Source organism: Bombina bombina, chromosome 6 (assembly GCF_027579735.1).
Source record: "Bombina bombina isolate aBomBom1 chromosome 6, aBomBom1.pri, whole genome shotgun sequence".
NCBI lineage: Eukaryota > Metazoa > Chordata > Amphibia > Anura > Bombinatoridae > Bombina > Bombina bombina.
The window spans coordinates 14,708,079-14,731,582 of record NC_069504.1 but is presented as its reverse complement, the minus strand read 5'-3'; the positions used below and the strand labels follow the sequence as shown (position 1 = coordinate 14,731,582).

Genomic DNA, 23,504 nt, shown 5'->3' with positions numbered 1-23,504 from the left:
CTCAGTGTAACCTAGTGACATCCTGTGACACCTCAGTTTAACCTAGTGACATCCTGTGACACCTCAGTGTAACCTAGTGACAGCCTGTGACACCTCAGTGTAACTTAGTGACATCCTGTGACACCTCAATTTAACCTAGTGACATCCTGTGACACCTCAGTTTAACCTAGTGACATCCTGTGACACCTCAGTGTAACCTAGTGACATCCTGTGACACCTCAGTGTAACCTAGTGACATCCTGTGTAACAAACACCTCAGTGTAACCTAGTGACATCCTGTGACACCTCAGTGTAACCTAGTGACATCCTGTGACACCTCAGTGTAACCTAGTGACATCCTGTGACACTTCAATGTAACCTAGTGACATCCTGTGACACCTCAGTGTAACCTAGTGACATCCTGTGACACCTCAGTGTAACCTAGTGACATCCTGTGTAACAAACATCTCAGTGTAACCTAGTGACATCCTGTGACACCTTAGTGTAACCTAGTGACATCCTGCGACACCTCAGTGTAACCTAGTGACATCCTGTGACACCTCAGTGTAACCTAGTGACATCCTGTGACACCTCAGTGTAACCTAGTGACATCCTGTGTAACAAACACCTCAGTGTAAACTAGTGACATCCTGTGACACCTCAGTGTAACCTAGTGACATCCTGTGACACCTCAATGTAACCTAGTGACATCCTGTGACAGCTCAGTGTAACCTAGTGACATCCTGTGACACCTCAGTGTAACCTAGTGACATCCTGTGACAGCCGTGTGACAAACGGCCAACCTAAAATGTTTTTTTTTAGATCATACAAACAGACACATGCACAATAACACTGTGATACAAAAATGGAACTAATACAAAGTGACACAAAGAAAGTCACAGACAAGGTGTAGGTGAGTGCTGTCTGTACGGTACCAGTTTGTCTCGTAGTTTTAGCACCAGGTCCACAATCTCCACCTCTGATTTATTCTTTATCCAGGCTGAGATATTCTGCAAGAAACAAACAAGAAAGTCAACACCTACTCTCACCCTTATGTTATTCAGTTTTACTCACCTTCTCCTACGTTATATCCCTTCTTCCTACTACTGAGCAACTGTGCTGTATCCCTTAATGCTCCTCTTCACTAACTGTTCTCAGCTACCCAACGCTTCCTCACCCACCCTAACGTCTGTAGCTCACCACCAGCCTCAGCCACCCTCACGCCTGTAGCTCACCACTCCTTACCACCAGCCTCAGCCACCTTCACATCTGTAGCTCACCACTTCTTACCACCAGCCTCAGTCACCCTCACGCCTGTAGCTCACCACTCCTTACCACCAGCCTCAGTCACCCTCACATCTGTAGCTCACCACTTCTTATCACCAGCCTCAGTCACCCTCACATCTGTAGCTCACCACTCCTTACCACCAGCCTCAGTCATCCTCACATCTGTAGCTCACCACTTCTTACCACCAGCCTCAGTCACCCTCATGCCTGTAGCTCACCACTCCTCACCACCAGCCTCAGTCACCCTCATGCCTGTAGCTCACCACCAGCCTCAGTCACCCTCACGTCTGTAGATCACCACCAGCCTCAGTCACCCTCACGTCTGTAGCTCACCACCAGCCTCAGCCACCCTCACGTCTGTAGCTCACCACCAGCCTCAGCCACCCTCACGCCTGTAGCTCACTACCAGCCACAGCCACCCTCACGTCTGTAGCTCACCCCCAGCCTCAGCCACCCTCACGTCTGTAGCTCACCACCAGCCACAGCCACCCTCACGTCTGTAGCTCACCACCAGCCTTAGCCACCCTCACGTCTTTAGCTCACCACCAGCCTCAGCCACCCTCACGTCTGTAGCTCACCACCAGCCTCAGCCACCCTCATGTCTGTAGCTTACCACCAGCCTCAGCCACCCTCACGTCTGTAGCTCACCACTCCTCACCACCACCCTGACGTCTGTAGCTCATCACTCCTTTCCACCAGCCTCAGCCACCCTCACGCCTGTAGCTCACCACTCCTTACTACCAGCCTCAGTCACCCTCACGTCTGTAGCTCACCACCAGCCTCAGCCACCCTCACGTCTGTAGCTCACCACTGCTTTCCACCAGCCTCAGCCACCCTCAAGTCTGTAGTACACCACTCCTCACCACCAGCCTCAGTCACCCTCATGCCTGTAGCTCACCACTCCTCACCACCGGAATCAGTCACCCTCACGCCTGTAGCTCACCACTCCTTACCACCAGCCTCAGTCACCCTCACGCCTGTAGCTCACCACTCCTTACCACCAGCCTCAGTCACCCTCACGCCTGTAGCTCACCACTCCTTACCACCAGCCTCAGCCACCCTCACATCTGTAGCTCACCACTCCTTACCACCAGCCTCAGTCACCCTTATGCCTGTAGCTCACCACTCCTTACCACCAGCCTCAGTCACCCTCATGCCTGTAGCTCACCACTCCTTACCACCAGCCTCAACCACCCTCTCATCTGTAGCTCACCACTCCTCACCACCAGCCTCAGTCACCCTCACGCCTGTAGCTCACCACTCCTTACCACCAGCCTCAGCCACCCTCACATCTGTAGCTCACCACTCCTTACCACCAGCCTCAGTCACCCTCATGTCTGTAGCTCACCACTCCTTACCACCAGCCTCAGTCACCCTCATGCCTGTAGCTCACCACTCCTTACCACCAGCCTCAGCCACCCTCTCATCTGTAGCTCACCACTCCTCACTACCAGCCTCAGTCACCCTCACGCCTGTAGCTCACCACTCCTTACCACCAGCCTCAGCCACCCTCACATCTGTAGCTCACCACTCCTCACCACCAGCCTCAGTCACCCTCATGCCTGTAGCTCACCACTCCTTACCACCAGCCTCAGCCACCCTCACATCTGTAGCTCACCACTCCTTACCACCAGCCTCAGTCACCCTCATGTCTGTAGCTCACCACTCCTCACCACCAGCCTCAGTCACCCTCATGCCTGTAGCTCACCACTCCTCACCACCGGAATCAGTCACCCTCACGCCTGTAGCTCACCACTCCTTACCACCAGCCTCAGTCACCCTCACGCCTGTAGCTCACCACTCCTTACCACCAGCCTCAGTCACCCTCACGCCTGTAGCTCACCACTCCTTACCACCAGCCTCAGCCACCCTCACATCTGTAGCTCACCACTCCTTACCACCAGCCTCAGTCACCCTTATGCCTGTAGCTCACCACTCCTTACCACCAGCCTCAGTCACCCTCATGCCTGTAGCTCACCACTCCTTACCACCAGCCTCAACCACCCTCTCATCTGTAGCTCACCACTCCTCACCACCAGCCTCAGTCACCCTCACGCCTGTAGCTCACCACTCCTTACCACCAGCCTCAGCCACCCTCACATCTGTAGCTCACCACTCCTTACCACCAGCCTCAGTCACCCTCATGTCTGTAGCTCACCACTCCTTACCACCAGCCTCAGTCACCCTCATGCCTGTAGCTCACCACTCCTTACCACCAGCCTCAGCCACCCTCTCATCTGTAGCTCACCACTCCTCACTACCAGCCTCAGTCACCCTCACGCCTGTAGCTCACCACTCCTTACCACCAGCCTCAGCCACCCTCACATCTGTAGCTCACCACTCCTCACCACCAGCCTCAGTCACCCTCATGCCTGTAGCTCACCACTCCTTACCACCAGCCTCAGCCACCCTCACATCTGTAGCTCACCACTCCTTACCACCAGCCTCAGTCACCCTCATGTCTGTAGCTCACCACTCCTTACCACCAGCCTCAGTCACCCTCATGCCTGTAGCTCACCACTCCTTACCACCAGCCTCAGCCACCCTCTCATCTGTAGCTCACCACCAGCCTCAGTCACCCTCATGCCTGTAGCTCACCACTCCTTACCACTAGCCTCAGTCACCCTCATGCCTGTAGCTCACCACTCCTTACCACCAGCCTCAGCCACCCTCTCATCTGTAGCTCACCACTCCTCACCACCAGCCTCAGTCACCCTCACGCCTGTAGCTCACCACTCCTTACCACCAGCCTCAGCCACCCTCATATCTGTAGCTCACCACTCCTCACCACCAGCCTCAGTCACCCTCATGTCTGTAGCTCACCGCTCCTCACCAGCCATCTTCAGCCACTCTCACCTCTTACCCACCCTCATGTCTGTAACTCACCACTCCTCACCAGACAGCCTCAGCCACCCTCATGTCTGTAGCTCACCGCTCCTCACCAGCCAGCTTCAGCCACTCTCACCTCTGTAGCTCACTGCTCCTCACCACCAGCCTCAGCCACTGTCACCTCTGTAGCTCACTGCTCCTTACCACCAGCCTCACCCACCCTCACATCTGTAGCTCACTGCTCTTCACCAGCCAACCTTACCCACCCTCATGTCTGTAACTCACCACTCCTCACCAGACAGCCTTACCCACCCTCACATCTGTAGCTCACCGCTCCTCACCAGTCAGCCTCACCCACCTTCACCTCAGTAGCTCATCATTCCTCACCACCAGCCTCACGTCTGTAGCTCACTGCTCCTCACCACCAGCCTCAGCCACCTTCACCTCAGTAGCTCACCACTCCTCACCACCAGCCTCATGTCTGTAGCTCACCGCTCCTCACCACCAGCCCCAGCCACCCTCACCGCTGTAGCCCACCACTCCTCACCACCAGCCTCACCCACCCTCATGTCTGTAGCTCATCACTCCTCACCAGCCAGCTTCATCCACCCTCACATCTGTAGTTCACCACTCCTCACCACCAGTTTCAGCCACCCTCACCTCTGTAGCTCACCACTCTTCACCAACCAGCTTCAGTCACCCTCACGTCTGTAACACACCATTAGTCACCAGCCAGCCTCAATCACCCTTACGTCTGTAGCTCACCAATCCTCACCACCAGCTTTAGCCATCCTCGCTTCTGTAGCTCACCACTCTTCACCAGCCAGCCTCAGTCACCCTTATGGCTGTAGCTCACCAATCCTCACCACCAGCTTTAGCCATCCTCGCTTCTGTAGCTCACCACTCTTCACCAGCCAGCCTCAGTTACCCTCACCTCTGTAGCTCACCACTCCTCACCAGCCAGCCTCAGTCACCCTTACATCTGTAGCTCACCACTCCTCACCACCAGCTTCAGTCACCCTCATGTCTGTAACAAACCACTCTTCACCAACCAGCTTCAGCCAACCTCACGTCTGTAGCTCACTGCTCTTCAGCAGCCAAATTCAGCCAACCTCATGTCTGTAGCTCGCTGCCCTTCACAAACCAGCCTCACCCACCCTCATGTCTGTAGCTCACCACTCCTAACCAGTCAGCTTCTGCCACCCTCACTTCTGTAGCTTACCACTCTTCACCAGCCAGCCTCAGTCACTCTCATGTCTGTAGCTCACCACTCCTTACCAGCCAGCTGATAAATTTATTTCTCTTGTAGTGTATCCAGTCCACGGATCATCCATTACTTGTGGGATATTCTCCTTCCCAACAGGAAGTTGCAAGAGGATCACCCACAGCAGAGCTGCTATATAGCTCCTCCCCTAACTGTCATATCCAGTGATTCGACCGAAAACAAACAGAGAAAGGAGAAACCATAAGCTGCAGTGGTGACTGTAGTTTAATTAAAATTTAGACCTGCCTTAAAAGGACAGGGCGGGCCGTGGACTGGATACACTACAAGAGAAATAAATTTATCAGGTAAGCATAAATTATGTTTTCTCTTGTTAAGTGTATCCAGTCCATGGATCATCCATTACTTGTGGGATACCAATACCAAAGCTAAAGTACACGGATGATGGGAGGGACAAGGCAGGATTAAGTGGAAGGAACCACTGCCCGAAGAACCTTTCTCCCAAAAACAGCCTCCGAAGAAGCAAAAGTATCAAATTTGTAAAATTTTGAAAAAGTGTGAAACAAAGACCAAGTCGCAGCCTTGCAAATCTGTTCAACAGAGGCCTCATTTTTGAAGGCCCATGTGGAAGCCACAGCTCTAGTAGAATGAGCTGTAACCCTTTCAGGGAGCTGCTGTCCAGCAGTCTCATAGGCTAGGCGTATTACGCTCCGAAGCCAAAAGGACAAAGAGGTTGCCGAAGCTTTTTGACCTCTCCTCTGTCCAGAGTAAACGACAAACAGGGAAGATGTTTGACGAAAATCCTTAGTAGCTTGTAAGTAAAACTTCAAGGCACGGACTACGTCCAGATTATGTAAAAGACGTTCCTTCTTTGAAGAAGGATTAGGACACAATGATGGAACAACAATCTCTTGATTGATATTCTTGTTAGAAACCACCTTAGGTAAAAACCCAGGTTTGGTATGCAGAACTACCTTATCTGCATGAAAAATCAGATAAGGAGAATCACATTGTAAGGCAGATAGCTCAGAGACTCTCCGAGCCGAGGAAATAGCCATCAAAAACAGAAGATAAAAGTTTAATATCAATGGAATGAAGGGGTTCAAACGGAACTCCTTGAAGAACTTTAAGAACCAAGTTTAAGCTCCACGGAGGAGCAACAGGTTTAAACACAGGCTTAATTCTAACCAAAGCCTGGCAAAATGCCTGAACGTCTGGAACCTCTGCCAGACGCTTGTGCAAAAGAATAGACAGAGCAGAAATCTGTCCCTTTAAGGAACTAGCTGATAATCCTTTGTCCAAGCCCTCTTGGAGAAAAGACAATATTCTAGGAATCCTAACCTTACTCCATGAGTAATTCTTGGATTCACACCAATAAGGATATTTACTCCATATCTTGTGGTAGATTTTCCTGGTGACAGGCTTTCGTGCCTGTATTAAGGTATCAATGACTGACTCGGAGAAGCCCCGCTTTGATAGAATCAAGCTGTTACAGAAGCATTAGTTATTTTGTTGTGAAGAGCTTATTTCCCAGCAGCAATGCCTGAACCAGCAAGCCAGCGCCTAAGAAGGGCTCCAAGAAAACCGTAACAAGTTTCATTTCATAAAGAGTTAACTCTTTTTTTTTCAGCTTTTAGAAACTATTGTCTAATCACCTCTGGAGCCAGACTGCTAATTGATAAGATGAACTTGTAAACTTGTTATCTTAAGTACTGTAATCCTATTGTGGCCTGTCAAAGGACAGTGCTCTCTATCTAAATGTGTGATGGGGGATTTTGTGCTTCCCCCCCTCTCCCCCTGGGAGTGCCCTGTGTGCATGTAACCTTAATAAAAAGCAGGCTGGGCATCCCAGTCCTGAGTTCTTGTTTTGACCCTCAATCGCAGCGTTGACTCGTTTTTGTGGGCAGAAGGGTATCCTAGCTGTACTGCAGCTAAGGGAGATTATTCTATATTTGCGAGACTCATATAGAATACTATGGAAAGCAGCTTCTCCCCTCTTTAGCAATAGGGATCCAGGCTACTAAGCGGTCCATCTCTCAGCGAGACTAAGGGTAACCGTAACATTTGGCGGCAGCGGCGGGATTTTCCTGGATTTCCTAGGAGAGGTACAGAACGGATGGAGAGCGCTTACGAAAAATTGAAGCGTACCACCCTAAAGGATTTACTTGAAAGCAGAGGGGGGTACGCCAGCAACCGGCCGAGGAGAGAGCTGATCGCAGAATTGACCGAACTGGATCAGAGCTTCACAATGGCGGAAACACCGACCACGATTAGTGACGAAAAAACCAGGATTGTTCGGGAAAGGCTCTCATTATACGGGCCGAACCCCTCCATGGAATTGGTACAGCAGTTGATGGCGGAGGCGGACGAGGATATACGAGAGACTCGAGCCCACGAACTCAACCTAGCGAACGCACACCGCAATGCTGAAGCCCCGCAGGTAATCATCCCTGTCGAAAATGCTGGGAGGCCCAAGATACCCTATGCGGCATTTCGACCCTTCCTAGAGAGCGAGACAGGGATTGATGAATATTTGGCGGACTTCGAAAGGCAATGTGCCCTGCACCAGATTCCCAACAGAGAGTGGCCCACGATATTGTCTGGGAAACTATCCGGGCGAGCCCTGGAAGCCTTTCGTACTCTGGGTGCTGAGGAAGTGACACAGTATGAGCTAGTTAAGGAGACACTGTTGCGACGGTACGCTGTAACTCCGGACACGTATCGCCGACAGTTTCGGGGCACGGAAAAGAAGCCTAACGATACCCATATGGAATGGGCGCACCGAATGCGGAGAGCGGCAAATCACTGGCTGAGCGGAAGTAAAGCGGTGACTGGGGAGGAAATTTTACAATTGTTTCTCTTAGAACATTTTTATAATGGCATGGAACAGCAAGGGAAGGAATGGCTGCGAGACAGGCGGCCTTCTACCTTAGAAGAAGCAGCCAAATTGGCCGATGAACATTATGACTCCCGTCTTCACGAACCCATGAACTACCGAGCTCCAGCACGGGTCGAACCCAGAGAGGTTTACCGTGCACCCCCTCGTGCTGAATTCCGAGCCCCGGTGCCCACAGGGCCCGTCCGACACTCAGGACCACCCAATAACAGCTCTGAGCGTCCCAGACCGACTTGCCACCGATGCAAGCAACCAGGGCATTTCATGGCTAGCTGCCCCCTTAATACGCACCAGACACCCAGGAATTACAATTACCCCTCTGGGTCCTATCGTCCGGCCCGGGCCCTCTGTGTTAACCAAGAGGCCCCTATGGAGGGATATGTGGGGCCGCTTCACGAGGCAGACCCTGTATATGCTGCCTCAGATAACCGCCAGCACCATCGGCAGAGGGTATGGCTCGAGGGGCGATCTACCGAGGGATTGCGAGACACAGGGGCTACTATCACGCTGGTACAGAGTCATTTGGTGCCAGAGCACAAGCGATCTGGACAGACTGTGGCCGTTAGAGTGGCGGGGGGGGATGTGTACAAAATTCCAACAGCTAAAGTGCATCTTGATTGGGGAGCGGGAAAGGGGGCTGTGAACGTGGGCCTAATGGATAATTTACCTGCCGAAGTACTACTGGGCAACGATTTGGGCCCCATGACTTCTGCCTATGCTCCAGTATGCAACAACGAGGCAGACCCAGTGACTACACGGGCCCAAGCCCGGACGGAGCGAGAGCTTTCACCAGTGCGGGAGACACAGGTAAGACCTACCCCGACCTTGCCTGACAGGTTAGGCCCCATACCCTGGGACACCCCAGATGCTTTCGAGGCAGAGTCTAAGACTGACCCGACCTTACAAAAGTACCGGGAACGAGCAGAGACCGGAGGGGGCGGGGCAGATAACGAAACATTCTTATGGGAAAAAGGGAAACTATACCGCTGGACAGAGAAAAGGGGACAGCGTAGGCGACAGCTGGTAGTGCCCCACAAATACCGTCAAGAAATCCTCAAAATAGGCCACGACATCCCCTTAGCAGGCCACCTAGCCGTTACCCGTACCCTACACCGCATTACTCACACGTTCTTTTGGCCAGGGGTGCACGCTGACGTTAGAACTTACTGTAACACCTGCGATGTGTGTCAACGAGTAGGAAGGCGAGGCGATCACCCTAAAGCCCAGCTAGTAAATATGCCCATTGTAGAGGAACCCTTCAGCCGGGTTGCTATTGACCTAGTGGGACCACTGGCTACCCCTAGTCCCTCCGGTAAGCGATACATTCTTACCGTAGTGGACTACGCTACCAGGTACCCAGAGGCTGTCGCCCTATCCAACATACAAGCGGATACGGTAGCGAATGCACTAGTACAGGTGTTCTCCCGGGTAGGATTTCCAAAAGAAATCCTATCCGACCGAGGCACCCAATTTACGGCTGAATTGACCCAACAACTCTGGCAGGTTTGCAAAATTAAGTCCCTCCTAAGCTCCCCATACCACCCCCAGACGAACGGGCTGTGTGAGAGGTTCAATGGGACCCTCAAGCAAATGCTCAAGACGTTCACTCAGGAATACCGAGACTGGGAACGCTTCCTGCCGCACCTCCTATTTGCTTATCGGGAGGTGCCCCAGGAAACGACAGGGTTCTCTCCCTTCGAGTTGCTCTACGGAAGAAAGGTACGGGGACCCCTAAACCTGATCCGGGAGCACTGGGAGGGAGAGATGGAGGCTGGCGGTGTCCCAATTGTGCCATACGTGCTGGAACTCAGGGACCGAATGGAGCAATTAGCCAAATCCGTGCGGGCTAATCTCCAGTTGGCCCAGAGAAGACAGAAAGTATGGTACGATCGGGGGGCCCGAAAGAGAATCTTCACCATAGGACAAAAGGTGTTAGTACTTAAGCCGGTGAAGACAGACAAATTGCAGGCGTCCTGGCAGGGTCCCTACCAGATCGTAGAGAAAAGGGGAGACACCACTTATGTGATAGCTAGCTGCCACGACAACAATCTTAGAAAGACATTCCATGTAAACATGCTCAAGGAATATTTTGAGCGACCAGAGAACGTGACGGCCGTATGTTGTTCCCCTCAGGAAGACCCCGACAGTTTACCTATTCCAGACCTATTAGAAAAGAGCCTCCCCACAGGTATAGTGGCGCAGGTTCAGATAGGGGACCGACTTAGCCCCACTGAAAGGGAGCAGCTCAACCAACTCCTCCAGTCCAAACACCTCACCTTCTCCCCGAAGCCAGGGTACACTACTTTAACCACCCACCAGGTAGATACTCCGGGACAAGCTCCCTTGCGCCAGGCTCCGTACCGAATCCCCGAAGCAGTTAGGACAGGAATGAAGAAGGAGATCGATGAGATGCTCCAGCTCAGGGTAATTGAGCCCTCCGATAGTCCCTGGGCCTCCCCAGTTGTCTTGGTGCCCAAGAAAGATGGGACCACCCGGTTCTGCGTAGACTATCGGAGGCTCAATGAAAATACCGTGACGGACGCTTACCCTATGCCCAGGGTAGACGAGCTACTCGATCGTATAGCCAGGGGAAATTACCTGACCACTATTGACCTCTGCAAAGGTTACTGGCAGATTCCCCTGGCCCCGGAGGCTATCCCCAAGTCGGCATTCGTCACCCCATTCGGCTTATATCAGTTTAGGGTAATGCCGTTTGGGATGAAGAATGCCCCAGCTACATTCCAGCGCTTGGTGGATAGGCTCCTGGATGGCTTCCAGAGTTTTGCTTGCGCCTACCTGGACGACATAGCGATCCACAGTGAGTCATGGGAGGACCACTTAGCTCATGTGGGAATGGTTCTGGATCAGATCCGGGCTGCTGGCCTGACTCTGAAGCCAGAAAAATGCCACTTTGGGATGGCCGAGGTACAGTACCTGGGTCACCGGGTGGGGTGTGGAAAGCAGCGACCAGAGCCGGCCAAAATAGAAGCTGTCGCCAATTGGCCCACCCCCATCACTAAGACTCAGGTCCTAGCCTTCCTGGGCACAGCAGGGTACTATAGACGGTTCGTACCAGACTACAGCACACTTGCCAAACCCCTGACTGACTTGACCAAGAAGAACTTACCTCGACAGGTCCTGTGGTCTCCCCACTGTGAAACGGCTTTCCAGGCTCTCAAAAATGCTCTAATTAACGCTCCTGTCTTGGCGGCCCCAGCCCTTAACAAACGTTTTATCGTCCATACAGATGCTTCCATGTTCGGGCTGGGAGCCGTCCTCAGCCAAGTAGGCGAAGATGGAGGGGAGCATCCAGTTGCCTACATCAGCCGGAAGCTCCTGCCCCGCGAAGTCAGCTATGCAGCGGTCGAAAAGGAGTGTTTGGCTTTGGTGTGGGCATTAAAGAAATTGACTCCCTATTTATATGGTCAGGAGTTCACTCTGGTCACCGACCATAACCCGTTGGTGTGGCTGAACCGGGTCTCTGGAGATAACGGCAGGCTATTACGTTGGAGCTTATCGTTGCAAACCTTCAATTTCACCATTACTTACAGACCTGGGAAACAGAATGGCAACGCCGACGGGTTGTCCAGACAAACCGACCTCAGCCCCGCATAACCAGCGGTCTGGACAGCCTTAGTCTGCCCCGAAAAGGGGTCAGACCGTGTCTGCCAGAGTGTTCCACAGAAAGGGAGCAATGTTACAGAAGCATTAGTTATTTTGTTGTGAAGAGCTTATTTCCCAGCAGCAATGCCTGAACCAGCAAGCCAGCGCCTAAGAAGGGCTCCAAGAAAACCGTAACAAGTTTCATTTCATAAAGAGTTAACTCTTTTTTTTTCAGCTTTTAGAAACTATTGTCTAATCACCTCTGGAGCCAGACTGCTAATTGATAAGATGAACTTGTAAACTTGTTATCTTAAGTACTGTAATCCTATTGTGGCCTGTCAAAGGACAGTGCTCTCTATCTAAATGTGTGATGGGGGATTTTGTGCTTCCCCCCCTCTCCCCCTGGGAGTGCCCTGTGTGCATGTAACCTTAATAAAAAGCAGGCTGGGCATCCCAGTCCTGAGTTCTTGTTTTGACCCTCAATCGCAGCGTTGACTCGTTTTTGTGGGCAGAAGGGTATCCTAGCTGTACAGCAGCTAAGGGAGATTATTCTATATTTGCGAGACTCATATAGAATACTATGGAAAGCAGCTTCTCCCCTCTTTAGCAATAGGGATCCAGGCTACTAAGCGGTCCATCTCTCAGCGAGACTAAGGGTAACCGTAACACAAGCGTTCAATCTTCATGCAGTCAGTCTCAGAGAAATTAGATTTGGATGATTGAAAGGACCTTGTATCAGAAGGTCCTGTCTTAGAGGCAGAGTCCATGGTGGAAAGGATGACATGTCCACTAGGTCTGCATACAAAGTCCTGCGTGGCCACGCAGGTGCTTTCAGAATCACCGATGCTCTCTCCTGTTTGATTTTGGCAATCAGTCGAGGGAGCAGAGGAAACGGTGGAAACACATAAGCCAGGTTGAAGAACCAAGGCGCTGCTAGAGCATCTATCAGCGTCGCTTCTGGGTCCCTGGACCTGGATCCGTAACAAGGGAGCTTGTCGTTCTGGCGAGACGCCATGAGATCCAACTCTGGTTTGCCCCAACGATGAATCAATTGAGCAAACACCTCCGGATGGAGTTCCCACTCCCCCGGATGGAAAGTCTGACAACTTAGAAAATCCGCCTCCCAGTTCTCCACGCCTGGGATATGGATTGCTGACAGGTGGCAAGAGTGGTACTCTGCCCAGCAAATTATTTTTGAGACTTCTAACATCGCTAGGGAACTCCTGGTTCCCCCTTGATGGTTGATGTAAGCCACAGTCGTGATGTTGTCCGACTGAAATCTGATGAACCTCAGTGTTGCTAACTGAGGCCAAGCCAGAAGAGCATTGAATATCGCTCTTAACTCCAGAATATTTATTGGAAGGAGTTTCTCCTCCTGAGTCCACGATCCCTGTGCCTTCAGGGAGTTCCAGACTGCACCCCAACCTAGAAGGCTGGCATCTGTTGTTACAATTGTCCAATCTGGCCTGCGAAAGGTCATACCCTTGGACAGGTGGACCCGAGACAACCACCAGAGAAGAGAATATCTGGTCTCTTGATCCAGATTTAGCAGAGGGGACAAATCTGTGTAATCCCCATTCCACTGACTCAGCATGCATAATTGCAGCGGTCTGAGATGTAGGCGCGCAAATGGCACTATGTCCATTGCCGCTACCATTAAGCCGATTACCTCCATACACTGAGCCACCGAAGGGCGCGAAATGGAGTGAAGAACACGGCAAGCATTTAGAAGTTTTGATAACCTGGACTCCGTCAGGTAAATTTTCATTTCTACAGAATCTATAAGAGTCCCTAAGAAGGAGACTCTTGTGAGTGGGGATAGAGAACTCTTTTCCTCGTTCACTTTCCACCCGTGCGACCTCAGAAATGCCAGAACTATCTCTGTATGAGACTTGGCAACTTGAAAGCTTGACGCCTGTATCAGGATGTCGTCTAGATACGGAGCTACCGCTATGCCTCGCGGTCTTAGAACCACCAGAAGTGAGCCCAGAACCTTTGTAAAGATTCTCGGGGCTGTAGCCAACCCGAAGGGAAGAGCTACAAATTGGTAATGCCTGTCTAGAAAGGCAAACCTTAGAAACTGATGATGGTCTTTGTGAATCGGTATGTGAAGGTAGGCATCCTTTAGGTCCACTGTGGTCATGTACTGACCCTCTTGGATCATGGGTAGGATGGTCCGAATAGTTTCCATTTTGAAAGATGGAACTCTGAGGAATTTGTTTAAGATCTTTAGATCCAAAATTGGTCTGAATGTTCCCTCTTTTTTGGGAACCACAAACAGATTTGAATAAAAACCCTGTCCTTGTTCCGTCCGCGGAACTGGATGGATCACTCCCATAATTAGGAGGTCTTGCACACAGCGTAGGAATGCCTCTTTCTTTATCTGATTTGCAGATAGCCTTGAAAGATGAAATCTCCCTTGTGGAGGGGAAGCTTTGAAGTCCAGAAGATATCCCTGAGATATTATCTTGAACATCTCTTGCCCATGCCTGGGCGAAGAGAGAAAGTCTGCCCCCTACTAGATCCGTTGCCGGATAGGGGGCCGTTCCTTCATGCTGTCTTAGAGGCAGCAGCAGGCTTTCTGGCCTGCTTGCCTTTGTTCCAGGACTGGTTAGGTTTCCAGGCCTGCTTAGATTGAGCAAAAGTTCCCTCTTGCTTTGAAGCGGAGGAAGTTGATGCTGCACCTGCCTTGAAATTTCGAAAGGCACGAAAATTAGACTGTTTGGCCTTTGCTTTGGCCCTGTCCTGAGGAAGGGTATGACCCTTACCTCCAGTAATGTCAGCAATAATTTCCTTCAAACCAGGCCCGAATAAGGTCTGCCCCTTGAAAGGAATGTTGAGTAATTTAGACTTCGAAGTCACGTCAGCTGACCAGGATTTAAGCCATAGCGCCCTACGCGCCTGGATGGCGAATCCGGAATTCTTAGCCGTTAGTTTAGTCAAATGAACAATGGCATCAGAAACAAATGAGTTAGCTAGCTTAAGTGTTCTAAGCTTGTCAATAATTTCAGTCAATGGAGCTGTATGGATGGCCTCTTCCAGGGCCTCAAACCAGAATGCTGCCGCGGCCGTGACAGGCGCTATGCATGCAAGGGGCTGTAAAATAAAACCTTGTTGAATAAACATTTTCTTAAGGTAACCCTCCAATTTTTTATCCATTGGATCTGAAAAAGCACAACTGTCCTCAACCGGGATAGTGGTACGCTTTGCTAAAGTAGAGACTGCTCCCTCCACCTTAGGGACCGTCTGCCATAAGTCCCGTGTAGTGGCGTCTACTGGAAACATTTTTCTAAATATAGGAGGTGGGGAAAAAGGCACACCCGGTGTTACGGTTACCCTTAGTCTCGCTGAGAGATGGACCGCTTAGTAGCCTGGATCCCTATTGCTAAAGAGGGGAGAAGCTGCTTTCCATAGTATTCTATATGAGTCTCGCAAATATAGAATAATCTCCCTTAGCTGTAGTACAGCTAGGATACCCTTCTGCCCACAAAAACGAGTCAACGCTGCGATTGAGGGTCAAACAAGAACTCAGCACTGGGATGCCCAGCCTGCTTTTTATTAAGGTTACATGCACACAGGGCACTCCCAGGGGGAGAGGGGGGGGGAAGCACAAAATCCCCCATCACACATTTAGATAGAGAGCACTGTCCTTTGACAGGCCACAATAGGATTACAGTACTTAAGATAACAAGTTTACAAGTTCATCTTATCAATTAGCAGTCTGGCTCCAGAGGTGATTAGACAATGGGATTGGTTATCCCTAAACTTAGAGCTGAGGCCAGCAAAAATGTGTATTTAGGCAATAGTTTCTAAAAGCTGAAAAAAAAGAGTTAACTCTTTATGAAATGATACTTGTTACGGTTTTTCTTGGAGCCCTTCTTAGGCGCTGGCTTGCTGGTTCAGGCATTGCTGCTGGGAAATAAGCTCTTCACAACAAAATAACTAATGCTTCTGTAACAGTGCTCCCTTTCTGTGGAACACTCTGGCAGACACGGTCTGACCCCTTTTCGGGGCAGACTAAGGCTGTCCAGACCGCTGGTTATGCGGGGCTGAGGTCTGTTTGTCTGGACAACCCGTCGGCGTTGCCATTCTGTTTCCCAGGTCTGTAAGTAATGGTGAAATTGAAGGGTTGCAACGATAAGCTCCAACGTAATAGCCTGCCGTTATCTCCAGAGACCCGGTTCAGCCACACCAACGGGTTATGGTCGGTGACCAGAGTGAACTCCTGACCATATAAATAGGGAGTCAATTTCTTTAATGCCCACACCAAAGCCAAACACTCCTTTTCGACCGTTGCATAGCTGACTTCGCGGGGCAGGAGCTTCCGGCTGATCTTCGCCTACTTGGCTGAGGACAGCTCCCAGCCCGAACATGGAAGCGTCTGTATGGACGATAAAACGTTTGTTAAGGGCTGGGGCCGCCAAGACAGGAGCGTTAATTAGAGCATTTTTGAGAGAGTGGGGAGATCACAGGACCTGTCGAGGTAAGTTCTTCTTGGTCAAGTCAGTCAGGGGTTTGGCAAGTGTGCTGTAGTCTGGTACGAACCGTCTATAGTACCCTGCCGTGCCCAGGAAGGCTAGGACCTGAGTCTTAGTGATGGGGGTGGGCCAATTGGCGACAGCTTCTATTTTGGCCGGCTCTGGTCGCTGCTTTCCACACCCCACCCGGTGACCCAGGTACTGTACCTCGGCCATCCCAAAGTGGCCTTTTTCTGGCTTCAGAGTCAGGCCAGCAGCCCGGATCTGATCCAGAACCATTCCCACATGAGCTAAGTGGTCCTCCCAGGACTCACTGTGGATCGCTATGTCGTCCAGGTAGGCGCAAGCAAAACTCTGGAAGCCATCCAGGAGCCTATCCACCAAGCGCTGGAATGTAGCTGGGGCATTCTTCATCCCAAACGGCATTACCCTAAACTGATATAAGCCGAATGGGGTGACGAATGCCGACTTGGGGATAGCCTCCGGGGCCAGGGGAATCTGCCAGTAACCTTTGCAGAGGTCAATAGTGGTCAGGTAATTTCCCCTGGCTATACGATCGAGTAGCTCGTCTACCCTGGGCATAGGGTAAGCGTCCGTCACGGTATTTTCATTGAGCCTCCGATAGTCTACACAGAACCGGGTGGTCCCATCTTTCTTGGGCACCAAGACAACTGGGGAGGCCCATGGACTATCGGAGGGCTCAATTACCCTGAGCTTGAGCATCTCATCGATCTCCTTCTTCATTCCTGTCCTAACTGCTTCGGGGATTCGGTACGGAGCCTGGCGCAAGGGAGCTTGTCCCGGAGTATCTACCTGGTGGGTGGTTAAAGTAGTGTACCCTGGCTTCGGGGAGAAGGTGAGGTGTTTGGACTGGAGGAGTTGGTTGAGCTGCTCCCTTTCAGTGGGGCTAAGTCGGTCCCCTATCTGAACCTGCGCCACTATACCTGTGGGGAGGCTCTTTTCTAATAGGTCTGGAATGGGTAAACTGTCGGGGTCTTCCTGAGGGGAACAACATACGGCCGTCACGTTCTCTGGTCGCTCAAAATATTCCTTGAGCATGTTTACATGGAATGTCTTTCTAAGATTGTTGTCGTGGCAGCTAGCTATCACATAAGTGGTGTCTCCCCTTTTCTCTACGATCTGGTAGGGACCCTGCCAGGACGCCTGCAATTTGTCTGTCTTCACCGGCTTAAGTACTAACACCTTTTGTCCTATGGTGAAGATTCTCTTTCGGGCCCCCCGATCGTACCATACTTTCTGTCTTCTCTGGGCCAACTGGAGATTAGCCCGCACGGATTTGGCTAATTGCTCCATTCGGTCCCTGAGTTCCAGCACGTATGGCACAATGGGGACACCGTCAGCCTCCATCTCTCCCTCCCAGTGCTCCCGGATCAGGTTTAGGGGTCCCCGTACCTTTCTTCCGTAGAGCAACTCGAAGGGAGAGAACCCTGTCGTTTCCTGGGGCACCTCCCGATAAGCAAATAGGAGGTGCGGCAGGAAGCGTTCCCAGTCTCGGTATTCCTGAGTGAACGTCTTGAGAATTTGCTTGAGGGTCCCATTGAACCTCTCACACAGCCCGTTCGTCTGGGGGTGGTATGGGGAGCTCAGGAGGGACTTAATTTTGCAAACCTGCCAGAGTTGTTGGGTTAATTCAGCCGTAAATTGGGTGCCTCGGTCGGATAGGATTTCTTTTGGAAATCCTACCCGGGAGAACACCTGTACTAGTGCATTCGCTACCGTATCCGCTTGTATGTTGGATAGGGCGACAGCCTCTGGGTACCTGGTAGCGTAGTCCACTACGGTAAGAATGTAGCGCTTACCGGAGGGACTAGGGGTAGCCAGTGGTCCCACTAGGTCAATAGCAACCCGGCTGAAGGGTTCCTCTACAATGGGCATATTTACTAGCTGGGCTTTAGGGTGATCGCCTCGCCTTCCTACTCGTTGACACACATCGCAGGTGTTACAGTAAGTTCTAACGTCAGCGTGCACCCCTGGCCAAAAGAACATGTGAGTAATGCGGTGTAGGGTACGGGTAACGGCTAGGTGGCCTGCTAAGGGGATGTCGTGGCCTATTTTGAGGATTTCTTGACGGTATTTGTGGGGCACTACCAGCTGTCGCCTACGCTGTCCCCTTTTCTCTGTCCAGCGGTATAGTTTCCCTTTTTCCCATAAGAATGTTTCGTTATCTGCCCCGCCCCCTCCGGTCTCTGCTCGTTCCCGGTACTTTTGTAAGGTCGGGTCAGTCTTAGACTCTGCCTCGAAAGCATCTGGGGTGTCCCAGGGTATGGGGCCTAACCTGTCAGGCAAGGTCGGGGTAGGTCTTACCTGTGTCTCCCGCACTGGTGAGAGCTCTCGCTCCGTCCGGGCTTGGGCCCGTGTAGTCACTGGGTCCGCCTCGTTGTTGCATACTGGAGCATAGGCAGAAGTCATGGGGCCCAAATCGTTGCCCAGTAGTACTTCGGCAGGTAAATTATCCATTAGGCCCACGTTCACAGCCCCCTTTCCCGCTCCCCAATCAAGATGCACTTTAGCTGTTGGAATTTTGTACACATCCCCCCCCGCCACTCTAACGGCCACAGTCTGTCCGGATCGCTTGTGCTCTGGCACCAAATGACTCTGTACCAGCGTGATAGTAGCCCCTGTGTCTCGCAATCCCTCGGTAGATCGCCCCTCGAGCCATACCCTCTGCCGATGGTGCTGAGGGTTATCTGAGGCAGCATATACAGGGTCTGCCTCGTGAAGCGGCCTCACATATCCCTCCATAGGGGCCTCTTGGTTAACACAGAGGGCCCGGGCCGGACGATAGGACCCAGAGGGGTAATTGTAATTCCTGGGTGTCTGGTGCGTATTAAGGGGGCAGCTAGCCATGAAATGCCCTGGTTGCTTGCATCGGTGGCAAGTCGGTCTGTGACGCTCAGAGCTGTTATTGGGTGGTCCTGAGTGTCGGACGGGCCCTGTGGGCACCGGGGCTCGGAATTCAGCACGAGGGGGTGCACGGTAAACCTCTCTGGGTTCGACCCGTGCTGGAGCTCGGTAGTTCATGGGTTCGTGAAGACGGGAGTCATAATGTTCATCGGCCAATTTGGCTGCTTCTTCTAAGGTAGAAGGCCGCCTGTCTTGCAGCCATTCCTTCCCTTGCTGTTCCATGCCATTATAAAAATGTTCTAAGAGAAACAATTGTAAAATTTCCTCCCCAGTCACCGCTTTACTTCCGCTCAGCCAGTGATTTGCCGCTCTCCGCATTCGGTGCGCCCATTCCATATGGGTATCGTTAGGCTTCTTTTCCGTGCCCCGAAACTGTCGGCGATACGTGTCCGGAGTTACAGCGTACCGTCGCAACAGTGTCTCCTTAACTAGCTCATACTGTGTCACTTCCTTAGCACCCAGAGTACGAAAGGCTTCCAGGGCTCGCCCGGATAGTTTCCCAGACAATATCGTGGGCCACTCTCTGTTGGGAATCTGGTGCAGGGCACATTGCCTTTCGAAGTCCGCCAAATATTCATCAATCCCTGTCTCGCTCTCTAGAAAGGGTCGAAATGCCGTATAGGGTATCTTGGGCCTCCCAGCATTTTCGACAGGGATGATTACCTGCGGGGCTACAGCATTGCGGTGTGTGTTCGCTAGGTTGAGTTCGTGGGCTCGAGTCTCTCGTATATCCTCGTCCGCCTCCGCCATCAACTGCTGTACCAATTCCATGGAGGGGTTCGGCCCGTATAATGAGAGCCTTTCCCGAACAATCCTGGTTTTTTCGTCACTAATCGTGGTCGGTGTTTCCGCCATTGTGAAGCTCTGATCCAGTTCGTTCAATTCTGCGATCAGTTCTCTCCTCGGCCGGTTGCTGGCGTACCCCCCTCTGCTTTCAAGTAAATCCTTTAGGGTTGTACGCTTCAATTTTTCGTAAGCGCTCTCCATCCGTTCTGTACCTCTCCTAGGAAATCCAGGAAAATCCCGCCGCTGCCGCCAAATGTTACGGTTACCCTTAGTCTCGCTGAGAGATGGACCGCTTAGTAGCCTGGATCCCTATTGCTAAAGAGGGGAGAAGCTGCTTTCCATAGTATTCTATATGAGTCTCGCAAATATAGAATAATCTCCCTTAGCTGTAGTACAGCTAGGATACCCTTCTGCCCACAAAAACGAGTCAACGCTGCGATTGAGGGTCAAACAAGAACTCAGCACTGGGATGCCCAGCCTGCTTTTTATTAAGGTTACATGCACACAGGGCACTCCCAGGGGGAGAGGGGGGGGAAGCACAAAATCCCCCATCACACATTTAGATAGAGAGCACTGTCCTTTGACAGGCCACAATAGGATTACAGTACTTAAGATAACAAGTTTACAAGTTCATCTTATCAATTAGCAGTCTGGCTCCAGAGGTGATTAGACAATGGGATTGGTTATCCCTAAACTTAGAGCTGAGGCCAGCAAAAATGTGTATTTAGGCAATAGTTTCTAAAAGCTGAAAAAAAAGAGTTAACTCTTTATGAAATGATACTTGTTACGGTTTTTCTTGGAGCCCTTCTTAGGCGCTGGCTTGCTGGTTCAGGCATTGCTGCTGGGAAATAAGCTCTTCACAACAAAATAACTAATGCTTCTGTAACACCCGGTCTATCCCACTCCTTGCTAATAATTTCTGTAAGCCCTTTAGGTATAGGAAAAACATCAGTACACACCGGCACCGCATAGTATTTATCCAGCCTACACAATTTCTCTGGTACTGCAACTGTGTTACAGTCATTCAGAGCAGCTAATACCTCCCCAAGTAATACACGGAGGTTCTCAAGCTTAAATTTAAAATTAGAAATCTCTGAATCAGGTTTCCCCGAATCAGAGACGTCACCCACAGACTGAAGCTCTCCATCCTCATGATCTGCATATTGTGACGCAGTATCAGACATGGCCCTTACAGCATCTGCGCGCTCTGTATTTCTCCTAACCCCAGAGCAATCGCGCTTGCCTCTTAATTCAGGCAACCTGGATAATACCTCTGACAGGGTATTATTCATGATTGCAGCCATGTCCTGCAAGGTAATCGCTATGGGCGTCCCTGATGCAATTGGCGCCATATTATCGTGCATCCCCTGAGCGGGAGGCGAAGGGTCTGATACGTGGGGAGAGTTAGTCGGCATAACTTCCCCCTCGTCAGAATCTTCTAGTGATATTTCTTTTATAGTTAAAGACTGATCTTTACTGTTTAAGGTGAAATCAATACATTTAGTACACATTCTCCTATGGGGCTCCACCATGGCTTTCAAACATAATGAACAAGTTGTTTCCTCTGTGTCAGACATGTTTAAACAGACTAGCAATGAGACTAGCAAGCTTGGAAAACACTTTAAACAAGTTTACAAGCAATATAAAAAACGTTACTGCACCTTTAAGAAACACAAATTTTTGCCAAAATTTGAAATAACAGTGAAAAAAGGCAGTTACACTAACAAAATTTTTACAGTGTATGTAACAAGTTAGCAGAGCATTGCACCCACTTGCAAATGGATGATTAACCCCTTAATACCAAACACAGAATAATAACTGACAAAAACGTTTTTTTTTTTGTTTTTTTTTAAATAGTCACAACAACTGCCACAGCTCTACTGTCAGGGTCGGCTCCAGAACAAATAAAATAGGGGGGCATTTTTTTTTCACGAGGGGGCATGTATTTACAAAGCATGTATGATAGTCAAAATAAGAGCAAACCTACATATTCTGCAGGAAAGTGTAGCCATCTTGATATTTCACTTATAGCCAATGCCAGTATTAAAGAAATATATTGTAGAGGAGATAGGAATAACTGAGACTGGATAACTTTTTCCTTTTGGTACACAAACTATATATGTGCTAAATCACTAGGTAAAAGAATGAAGTCTAAATCCTATGCAGTGCACTAAAACAGAGCCATTAAACTTAAGACCCCCAGTGCAACAGCTCCTTAAAAACAATTCACCCCTTAATCACCATGATCCAAAACCCTTAAACAAATTCTCAACCGTGTCCCCTAAATAGTCATGCACCCCAACCCCCCCCCCCAATGCAATTAACCCCTTTGTTTGCAATAGCAGTGAGGATACTAGGTTTTCAGGTACTGATAATTTTGTAGATTAGATTTAGCTATATCTGTTTTGCAATAACTAACGGATATCAGGCTACTCAATACAACCCTATGTACTGTGAACCTATAAGAATATGATTGTATCATACAAATATATGTCTATAAATGGCTACCAGCTTCTATCGATGCCTCAAAAGTGCACTGTGATCTTAGACTGGGCCTAAGATCACAGTGCACTTTTGAGGCGTCTATAGAAGCCTGTAGCCATTTATAGACTTATATATATGATACAATCGTATTCTTATCAAGGTCTATTGTTTAAGAAAATGAGTAACTCACGATAGTTAGGTGAAATTAATAGAGTTAAAGACAAGTCCAAAAAGTCTCTAATTAACTTCCAATTCCAAATAAGAGGTTAAGACACGGATGGAGCTCCTTGCAGATGTGTGATGCGACCTCACAGTTCGGCAGCTAACTCCGCCCCCAGCATGCACCATTACATAACAATTCATTATTGTATTTATTATTTTTAAAGCGTATGATCATATCAGCATTTTTTTAAGGGGGCACAGCATTCCATTTGGGTGGGCATTGCCCCCAATGCCCCCCCTTGGAGCCGACCCTGTCTACTGTGGCTTGTTACCTCCCTCAAAAACGACTTTGAAGCCTTTTGAGCCCTCCAGAGATATCCTGGATCATGCAGGAAGAAGCTGGATGTCTGTGTCTGTAATTTTTGCTGCACAAAAAAACCCCTCCCACTCATATTACAACAGTGGAAAGTCAGGAAACTGTTACTAGGCAGAATTCAAGCCAGCCATGTGGAAAAAAACTAGGCCCCAATAAGTTTTATCACCAAACATATATAAAAATGATTAAACATGCCAGCAAACGTTATATATTACATTTTTATAAGAGTATGTATCTCTATTAATAAGCCTGATACCAGTAGCTCTCACTGCATTTAAGGCTTTACTTACATTAGTTCAGTATCAGCAGCATTTTCTAGCAAATTACATCCCTAGAAATATATTAACTGCACATACCTTATTGCAGGATAACCTGCACGCCATTCCCTCTCTGAAGTTACCTCACTCCTCAGAAAATGTGAGAACAGCCATGGATCTTAGTTACTTCTGCTAAGATCATAGAAAACGCAGGCAGATT

At 50.2% G+C, this 23,504-nt stretch overlaps 1 protein-coding gene across 1 annotated transcript in view; it reads right to left on the bottom strand.

Moving 5' to 3' along the window:
• The window catches only part of LOC128662718 (protein DENND6B-like), a 574,365-nt gene that overhangs the window by 41,644 nt on the left and 509,217 nt on the right, over nucleotides 1–23,504 (bottom strand). Inside the window, exon 19 of the mRNA XM_053716624.1 lies at nucleotides 915–989. Within this exon, the coding sequence (XP_053572599.1) occupies nucleotides 915–989 (75 nt within the window). The remainder of the gene's footprint in view (nucleotides 1–914; nucleotides 990–23,504) is intronic.